The sequence below is a fragment of the Choloepus didactylus genome, chromosome 2 (assembly GCF_015220235.1).
Source record: "Choloepus didactylus isolate mChoDid1 chromosome 2, mChoDid1.pri, whole genome shotgun sequence".
NCBI classification, from domain to species: Eukaryota; Metazoa; Chordata; class Mammalia; order Pilosa; family Megalonychidae; genus Choloepus; species Choloepus didactylus.
The window spans coordinates 106,834,977-106,845,488 of NC_051308.1; the positions used below are offsets into that span (position 1 = coordinate 106,834,977).

The 10,512-nt window shown below is 38.6% G+C and overlaps 1 protein-coding gene and 1 pseudogene across 1 annotated transcript; both read left to right on the forward strand.

Annotated features, from left to right (window-relative positions):
- The first annotated feature begins 6,762 nt into the window (after positions 1–6,762).
- On the forward strand, positions 6,763–7,758 carry LOC119512615 (olfactory receptor 6P1). Its single transcript, XM_037807396.1, has one exon. It carries the CDS (start codon positions 6,763–6,765, stop codon positions 7,756–7,758), a length of 996 nt encoding a protein of 331 aa, XP_037663324.1.
- Positions 7,759–8,256: 498 nt separating this feature from the next.
- Positions 8,257–8,357, forward strand: LOC119528310 (annotated as a pseudogene).
- The last annotated feature ends 2,155 nt before the right edge of the window (positions 8,358–10,512 follow it).

Genomic DNA, 10,512 nt, shown 5'->3' on the forward strand with positions numbered 1-10,512 from the left:
TTGAAAAGTACTATCATTTTTAACTGTTATTCTGCAGTAACCTCAAACTTTCATTATTTCGGAAAGGAGTGAGCGGTGGCTTCTATTACAGTGTGTCCCTCATGCTGTGCCCTAGACAGGAGGTCATTTGGCCTCTGCCTAAACATTTCCAGTTAAAGGGAGTTCAGCACATACCCTAAGAGGTGGCCTACTCCATCTGTGACAGTTCTAAGAAACAGAGGAGCAGCTTGGAGGTCACGAAACCCAAGGTTATGAGATAGAGAAAATCCCATTATTTTCAGAAACAGATTCAGAAAAAGCCCAAGAATCAAGAACCTCTAATCACCCCTGTGCCCATCCCCACTCCAGCTATCCTGAGAGCTTCCCCATGCACCCTCTTAGCCCAGTTTATTCACAAAGGGATGTAAAGAAGAGTGAGCAGGGAAAGGTGATTTCTTCACGGAGCTTGTAGACCTATGGATAGGAGACACTATTTCTCTCTCCCACATAAACACAGACAAATGATACAGATGCAAAGGTGGACAGAGTTTGACAAATGACATTTTCTCAGAAAATTGAGTAGTCTACAGAGTGTATCAGAATCAATTTATCCATAACTCCATTATTGTTTTATTTACTTAATAGAATTTTGTACTTGAAGCATCAGAATATCTGTTTACCCGTGTAGACAAGTAGCCTCTTCAGTGCCTCTGCAAACAGTATTTGCAAAAGCACTATGGAGATAGCATTCAGACACTGAACTCAAGGACTTTATTCTAATTCACCGTAGGCCTCTATTCCTCCAGGCCTTTCTCTGTCGTTGAATCATGTATGCTCTAGAACGAATGGTCCCTGAAGTGCCTTGGACACAATCTTGTTAGGGAGAGGGAGGTCACCATGACAGTGCATCCTAAGGGACTTTGTTCCTGGATGCGGAGGTGATAAGCACTGGCTACTGCTCCCTCTGCTTGCTTCCGGGCCCCATCTGTCAAGCCTCTGTCTTGTCATGCCACAAATGATTCAGAAACTAGCGTGAAGTACCAGCTTGATTGAAGAGTGGCTGGGACTGACAGCCCTTGCTCAGAAACAACAGGTAAATATCCTATTGGGAAATATAAAAAAAAAAAAAAAAAAAAAAAACGCGTGTGAGTGAATGTGGAAGAGAGGCAAAACTAGAACTCCATGAACTTCTGTGAGAAATTGTGTCTTCATTCAGGTTACCCTTGGCTCCTTCATCCATCCCCTATAATTCTCAGATCTCTCATAATCCTGAAACTTCTTGAAATTCTGCAGATGCTCAATGTGCTTAAAATCTGAAGAAGTTTAGTCATCCAAATATCTTCTATTTTACCCTATATCCACATACTTAGGATTATGGAGATGGTGCCTGAGAAATGCATTTTTAATGTTTAGAAGTGTAAGGGATGTTTTTAGGTTCCAACATGGTTAGGTTCCTAACACAGAGATCTGTGAAGATGGTTGACAGGGCATCGTCCCATCTAGGAAATTGTGTATGGGAAGGGGGACAACAGAAAGCAGAGAGCAATGCTAAGAGAGGCAGAGGCCAAACTTCGTATGTTTAGCAAGGAACAATCTCCTTGTTTAAAAGCCACACCCAAAGCCTACCATATTCAGTCCACATCTACACAAATGAGATTTTTAAAAACTATTGGTTGAATTTTACTTCCATACACAGATGACCCCCCCACCCCCCAAAAAATGTGTTTTTCCTGAATAAGTACATCTGGCTATGCCAATGGAGACCTACCTATTTCCATGGAGAATGCATAGCATAACATGTAGCCAGGTTATAATCAAATTTATCCCAGCTCCACAATTTACTAAATGTGTGATCTTAAAAAAAAAAAAAAAAATCATTCTCTATGCCTTAGTTTCTTCATCTGTGAAGTAAGGATAAAGGTGTTTGAACTCATGGGCTGTTTATGAGGATGAAGAAAGTTACTACGTGAAAGCACACAGGCCTTGCACAGAGTAATCAATTGTATTATTATGTCTTTTCTACCTGCCACGTGGACACAGACCAAGACAGTAACTATAATGACAACAGAGGAGTCTCAGTTGTTGGTCCACCAAATTCTTTGCTGCATGAGTTGAGATTATTCAGTTTGTGAGGATAAAATGAAGAATTCAAAGAAAGCAAAGCAAAGCAAAACAAAAAACTTTATATTTCTGGATGTGGAATATGCCTGTGTACAGATTTTTTCCAGTATGTCTCTGGACTAAAGTTTTTGTATTGCTTTCTGAGGGTGGAGACCAGGCAACATACTGTTCACACTTCATTTATACAGGATCCAGGAAGCAGAGATTAGAAAGGTATGAGGGCAATTATACCAGTGTAAATAGCTAATTTTGGTGATCCAGATGATATGTACTTATTTTCAGCTCCACAGATCCATGGAATTACCAACACATTTTAAATAACAACTATGTTTCACTTTGTGGTCAAAACATCTTCAACGAAATTGTTTCCCTGATTTTCATTTCAGACTTAGGAGGTAGGAATGACAGCTTCAAAAGCAGCCACAGCCCTATTTGACTGAGAATGAAACAGTTCAGCCTTGCACCCCTGAAATAGAGAAGGAACAATACTTTCCCAGGCTCCTAAATTACAACCTAGTTTATTTATTAATTCATTCAAAAAAGGTTGATTGTGTACCTATTATATGTAAATCACTGAACTTGACTAACTAGAATAGAGAAATGAGTGCAAGCTCCTGCTGTTGAAGAGGTTTTAGTCCGAGGAGAAATCCAGGTAAAAACATGATTACTTCATAGATTTGATAATAGTCATTTTCACAATAGCAGATGTGTGGAATCTATTGACACAACATAGTAAATGGACAGAGTCTTCACAGAGGAACTGATATTTATAATGCTTATGCATATGAAGAAGACCAGAAGAAGGAAACAGACTGGCATCTTGAAGAATTCTGAGGTGACTGCAGCATTAAATAAGAAGGGTGGGCAATTGGTGTGGAGGGGATAGTAACAGCAAAAGAGCAAGTAATAGACTGAATTGTACAATAACATTAATAACATTTAGTCCTGAGAAGACTATGGGCAAAGATCTGCCTTTAGTTTGGAGGGAAAAATGCAATGGGAGAAATCGTTGGGATCCTCCTCATTAATTGTTCTCTGAAACCGAAGCTGTCAAATGAGAAGGGTGTGCTTTCACAGCTTGTCACTGTATGAATGATGAAACTGCAGCTCATGCTCTCACAATTTCATAAAAATCCTGAAGTGCCAATAGTGGAGGAAAGTGGTTCCCAGGCCTGAAAGAGAAAACGCATAGCCCAGAAGTTAGAGTGAACATAAAGAAAGAACAAATGAAACAAGTGCTCAGTGCACATGATGTACTGATATATCAGAGCTCAAGTAAGGATCTGAGTACTGCTATTAGAAGTAGTCAACCTGGGACAACCTCATCAAGAAGGCAGGACAACTTGGGAGAGGTAAAAAGAAAAAAAACAAGCAATAGCTGGCAGAGATTAGGGACAGGGTTGCCTTGGTTGGAGAAGAAGCTCCTTGGCAATAGCAGGCCATTTTGAAAAGCAAACAGGAGTTCTGTTTTCAACAACTGACCTGAGAAGCCACAAGGATGATGATGTAAAGTGATTTTGAAGAGTTGGCAGGAGTTGGAGTTATGAGCACGTCTGGATCCAAGAGACTCTATTTAAGGGCTTCCATTTGAAACAGCAGGAAGTATGCGCCACATTGGCCAAACTTGTGAAGTAGGCAGTTATTCTTCTAGGCTGTTTCTCACTCTACTCTCCATTTTCCAATAACTTCTCTTCTCCATCCCTCAGGACTGATCTTGGGTCAACTGAATTTCATGAAGTGCTAGAAATGGAAAGAAGCTTGGTATTCTGTTCAGTATCTAAATTTGCAAAATATGTATCAGAATGAAGTAAATTATTTGAGATTATACAAACTAGGACTGAAATTCATAATACTAATTTTTATTGAGAACTGACTGTATCTTAGGCACTACTGTTTGAACTGAGAATAGAAGAATGAAGACAAGTCTTTTTCCAGCCTATGTCATCACTTAGTCTAGTTCAGCATCTGAATTCTTTGCTCTGGGGAGTCTCCAATCATCAAATTTGGATTTTTCTCATTCTCCATTATTTCCTTTCCCCGAGGCATGTTGTTCTTCTTTCCTACCTTTCCCCCACCCTCACACCCATACCTCCCCTCCAGACTCTCTCAGAAAAGTACCTGGCAAATTAAGTCAAGACTTTTCAAACCGGTATTTGTGGATACCTGAAGGTACCCAAAGACTTTCAAGGTCCAGGCACAAATAGTTCCAAAGTAATCAGCCCCTATCTTCAAACTTCCTCATGAGCTCCTCTAAAATTGATCTTCTTAAGAAAGTACTTCTTTTCTTTTCTTACATCCCTTTTCAAAACTCTTTTTCCCACTTTACAAAGAGAGGCATAACCGAATCTTACTGTGTGGTAGTTTCCCAGAATGTAAGTTAGTGCCAGCACCAATGTCAGTGCCAATAAAGTGAATGAATCTAATAACTGGATAATGAATCCTTTTGCAAGACAGTGGTTTCCAATTTGTTTATTTCAGTGTAGCTGGAGCTAATCGAACTGCCAGCTAATAGATCAATAAAAATAATTTTGATGATATATTACTTGTAATTTCTGACACATAGCTAGTAAAAAGTTCATATAATTTAGTATAATTGCTATTAAAAAAAAATCCTCCATTCCTGGAGCTATAATACATCAATGTCACTTATTTATGTGAATTAGTTTTTTCAGTGTTTATAGCTCCAAAATGAAATATAAGAATGGAATTGATGACAAATCTTTCTCTTATGGTAATAAGCAGTTTTTATGAATGCATGCAGGAACTGAAAAAAATTGCAATCCATATTATTATAAGATGACTCTCCAATAAATTTTTTAAAATTTTTATCATATATTTTAAAAAATTTGTCATATATTTATATTGCTTTGGTTAAGTGTTGTGCTAATAATAATCATATAATAATATCTAAAAGAAAATAGCTTTTAAAACACAGCCTCAAGAGTACAGGGAACAAAAATATTACATAAATATACATACATAAACACAAAAACACACAGAGACAGAGAGAGACTTGCAATTATAAAAATATATTACAATACAATGAATTATGAATTCAGTGATTAAAATGGTATAAAATTTCCATCTATTTTTAAACATTCATTGATATAGCATTGTTATTTAGATTTCATTGGATATATAAAGGAAGGATGTAATAGTTTTATTTAAAATGGCGATACTCACAATGTGGTGAAAATTAGATTTCTTGAAGCTATTTAAATGTATGATAAAAATAGATGTCAACTCAAAAATGTGAAAGCTGGTATATTGTTTTTTAAGTTCCTTGAGGGAAAATACATAAAGCCAAGTGCTTTAACTATCACCAAAGATGAAAATGCTTGATGACTTGTAACATGTGACTCAATCTCAAGTCATATTTGTAATTTTACAGACTCTCTGGAGTTTCCAGGCCATTGACAATACTGACAGGAGGCTGAAAAGGGACAGTGGGATGGTTGAGAGGCAGATGCTTGCCTCTTCCACCTTGTTGCCTTACTAGCTGTATTAATTTCTTGTGGCTGCTATAATAAATTATCACAAAGTTGGTGGCTTAAAACAACTGAAATTTATTTTGAGGTCAGAAGCCTGGAGTCAGTATCAACTGGGTTGAATTCAAGGAGTTGGCAAGGCAACATTTCCTTCGAGACTTCAGGGAAGAATCTGCTCCTCCCCTCTTCCAGCTGCTGGTGGCTGCCAGTGTTCCTTGGCTTGTGGATACATCACTCCAATCTCCAAGGCAAGCATCTTCTAATCTCTCTCTGCTCCAACCTCATGTCACTTTCTCCTCTGTGTCTCTGTATCAAATCTCCCCCTGACTCTCTCCTATAAGGAAAATTATGATTACATTTAGGGCCCTCCCAGATAATCTGGGATACTCTCCTCATCTCAAGATTTTTATCTTAATCTCATCTGCAAAGTTTTGCCATATGAGATGATAGTTGCAGGGTCCAGGAATTAGGACATGGTAATCTTTTGGGGTGTCATTTTTTGGTCTAACATACTGGCCTTGAGAACAAGTTGGCTAAATCAGGCACAGAGAATATACCAAAGATACTTGAAAAATGAGTGAAAGAATGACTCTTCTTTGGGGCAGGAGAGCTTTTGTATCTCCTCCATACTGAATTGTTTATTCAATCGTGAATGAACACTTTTCAAACCAACTTCCTCCTGTTGTGCTGCCTGTATACTGCTCAAGCAATGCCTTTGAGCTACTACTTGCTCTTAGTCCAATTTCCCTTGAGAGAAAAGCCCTCAGGCTCCAGTTTGCTGTCACTCATTATTTTATTCATTCATTAAACAAATAGTCAGTAAAGATGCTATGAGGCTTGGGAGTCTGTGGGTGTTTCCAAGGGTTACAAGGGAATGTCCTAGATAAGAAATCCATAATTGAAATACCAAGGCTGATTCTGAAATCACTCAGCAAGCATTTACCAAATGCCCATTTTAGTTAAGGTTGCTTGGCTATTGAGGACAATCCTCAAGTCCAAGTACTTTGGTGAGAGATAAAGCAGCAAAGTGAAAGAATAAAATGATATAAAAATAAAGTCAATAATGAACAATTGAAGTCCATAATTTGTGAGGGTATGGTAGCAATTGGTCTATCTGTCTTTTAATCTCTTCTTCTTCATGTTATTTTTTTAAGGAGTCTAATGATCAGAGATCATGAGAAATTTAAGTGGAGTCCACGTGGAGGAATTTGTCTTGCAGGGATTCCCTACCTCTCCACCCCTCCAGCTCCTTCTCTTTGTCCTCTTCCTTGCAATGTATCTGTTGACATTGTTAGAGAATGCACTCATTGTCTCCCTTATCTGGCTAACTTCTAGCCTTCACCACCCCATGTACCTTTTCCTTGGCCATCTCTCCTTCCTAGAGCTTTGGTACATCAATGTCACTGTTCCCCGGCTCTTAGGAGCCTTTCTTACCCAGGACCATAGGGTCTCCTATATAGGATGCATGACTCAGCTCTACTTCTTCATTGCGTTGGCCTGCACTGAATGTGTCCTGTTGGCAGTTATGGCCTATGACCGCTACCTGGCCATCTGTGAACCCCTCCTTTACTGTAGCCTCATGCCTCCCAGCCTGGCCACTCGTCTTGCTGGTGCTTCCTGGGGAAGTGGTTTCTTCAGCTCCATGATGAAACTTCTTTTCATTTCCCGACTGTCCTACTGTGGACCCAACATCATCAACCATTTTTTCTGTGATATCTCTCCAATTCTCAACCTCACCTGCTCTGACAAGGAGCAAGCAGAGCTGGTGGACTTTATTCTGGCCCTGGTGATGATTCTACTCCCTCTTTTGGTTGTGGTTTCATCATATGCTGCCATTATTGCAACAATTCTGAGGATCCCTACTGCGCGGGGACGCCACAAAGCCTTCTCCACTTGTGCCTCTCACCTGGCAGTGGTTGTCATCTACTACTTCTCCACTCTCTTCACCTATGCACGGCCCCGGGCCATGTACACCTTCAACCACAACAAGATTATCTCTGTGCTTTACACTGTCATTGTGCCCTTCCTCAACCCAGCCATCTACTGCCTGAGGAACAAGGAGGTGAAAGATGCTCTCAGGAAGTCAGTGCTGGGCAGATGTCACTATCATAGAGATGTCCCAGGCTCATGTGCAACAGAGCCTAGCAGGAAGGGAAGAACAGGGTCTTAATAGAGCCACTTCAGTGAATAGTAGAATAGGCTTATAGGAAATATAAATATCAATTTGTAAAGAATTTCTCTAAATATTGTCTGGGAACCTCATGAGACAAGTAAAAGTTTACAAACCATTGGTCTTGTGCAAGGATCCCCAAACAACATTTGGGCTAGTTATGTAAAATTCAGTTGGGGATTTCTTAGAAATTCATGGAAATTCTAATAAAGTATGTCTGGTTTATAATCCTGACATGCATAAATTTTCTAAACTTCCTACTCCTGTTGCACAGCCAGCTTGAGATTACCTACTCTAGACCAAGTCCATTATTTTATGTGAAAAAATTTAATATGAGAAAAGAAAAGAGACTTGTTGATGGATTACATTATCAAAACAAAATGATGTACACTTAAAAGTAGCAATTTCAAAGATCCAGTTTCTCAAATTTACTTCCATTAGAAATTGCAAAATACACATTATACCCCAAGAACTAAATCAGTACCCTTTAGCTCTTGCTTGCTTTGGCAGCACATATGCTAAAATTGAAATGATATGGCAATTAGAATGTCCCCCTGTGCAAGGATGACATGCAAATTCATGAAGCATTCCATATTTTTCAAACTGTTAATAAGGTATATGGGAAATCTGTATTTTATGCATAGTTTTCCTGTAGACCTACAACTTCTCTAATAAAAAAAATTAAAAATGAAAGGAAGGAATTAAAAATAAGAACAAAATACCCTTTAGCTCCCCCCACTTATACCTACTGAAAATCAAAGGAGGGAGATGAAGTGCTGATATGGGTACCATGTGAGTACCAATGAATATGGTTAAATATCCATTCTGCATCTCCCTTCCTCGACTCTCAGTGGGATATGAAGCTCGTTGACCTACTGGAAAAAGAACAGGTTATAGGTAAAACGCGTTAGGAAATTTTTATACAGATTGGCCTCAGAATCTTCTCCAGCACTACAGACTTCTGTTACAACTGGTTGGTGCCTGGGTGATACCAGTGATCAAATACTTTAGATCTTGTCCCTGGGGAAACAACCCCAAGAACAAAATATGCATTGGCAATAGGGAAGATAAGGGAACTAGAGGCGGGATGCAGCTGTCTCTGCGGGAATTGTGATGCCTCAGTTTCAAAGCCTGAATCACAGACAAAAATTCAAGTTTCCTTGGTTATTTGGAAATTTACTTGAATTGCTTAAGATATTTTCACATCCTGACTTTAGGCTTATTTACCCAAATTTCTGCACATTATAACCAAATTTTTTATTTTTTTAAGGATATGTGTAAGATTTTTTAACAAAATATGCAACTGAACAAATTCCAGTAAACATAGATTATCTGTCAATGTGCATTTGCCTATTCTGAGCCAGGCTTTGGAAAAATGAAGATGGCTGTTAATCAAGGAAAACTTACTAATGAATAATCATTTTAGATTTTCCAGTATCTCAAACAAAACAAAACAAACTGACATTTTAAATAAAAGGTTGTGCTATTTTCCTGAAATTTCTAAATAACATTTTAAGTAAACATCCCTGAGCTTTACTCATTTTACCCTCAGATCATTACATTCTCTTCTCTTTTCATAGCATTGTGAAGGCATGGCATTCATGGTTAAGAGTTAAGACATTGGAACCAATAGATCTTGGTTTGGTCCTGATTTTACCAAGAACAGGTTATTTGAGCATAGGCAAATAACTTTACTTCTCTTAGTTTCTTCCTTTTAAAATGGCAATAATATCACCTACCTCATATGTTTGTTGTGAACATTAAGTAAATAATTCATGTGTGAGTACAGCAAACATTAACAAAATCTTTTCTCTCTCTCTGTGGATAAAATTTACCTTCTGTTAACTTCCTAGTTCTGATTCCTTAGAAACCTGAAAATGTTACTGTGCAACATTGCTTAAGTGCAAATGACCACTCATTGGTTAAAGTCCTCTGGATTGGGAGGATAATGAAAATACTATAAACACCTGGTGGGAAGTCATAGCTTTGAGATGCTACTGTAGCTTAGCATTTCTTTGGCTGGGGACTCCAGAAGCTGTGGATGCCAATGAAACTGTTACAACAGATATGGACTCTTAAGGGGCTTGAGGATTCTAAATCAAGGTGGAATCATCATCCCTTTGTGTGACTCTCATGTCCTCACACCTAAGCTGTGACATTGAATGACAGAGACTAATCCCCGGACTGCCTTCAGTAGTCCTCCTACAAAAGCAAAGTACCTGATGCTGCCCTGCTGGCACGTTGTGTTTATTACCCTATTATTTTTCTAAGTGAATCCAGTGCCAAGTTTCACCATCAGGAATGTGTGAGTTTGTTTGGTGGAGCCTAAGAAGACCTTCCTGTGAATTAGTTCACAGTAAGCATCCAATAAATGCTACCCCTCACATTATCATTTTGTTGTTATCATTATCATTGTAGGCTTTCTAACAGATGTGCCTGTTCTATTAACTTTTCATCAAACTCATTCTTACTCAAACTGAGATTGGAGGATTGGCCAGGTAGGGAGGCAGGATTTTCAGAGACCTAATGTGGAAGGCAAAGCTCCAAGCATCCTTGCAACTGTGTGGAGAAGGTAGCAACTTAACTAGAAAATTTAGCATTTCCAATTATCCAAAGTTATGCCAAGATGTCATTGGGTTGAGTCAGAGGTTCATGCTCCTTTTAAAAATTGTCAGAACATTTAACTCTGTTAGAATATAAAACAAAGAACATGACTCTTCTCTTAGCCATTTGACCTTGGTTTTCATGCTTGAT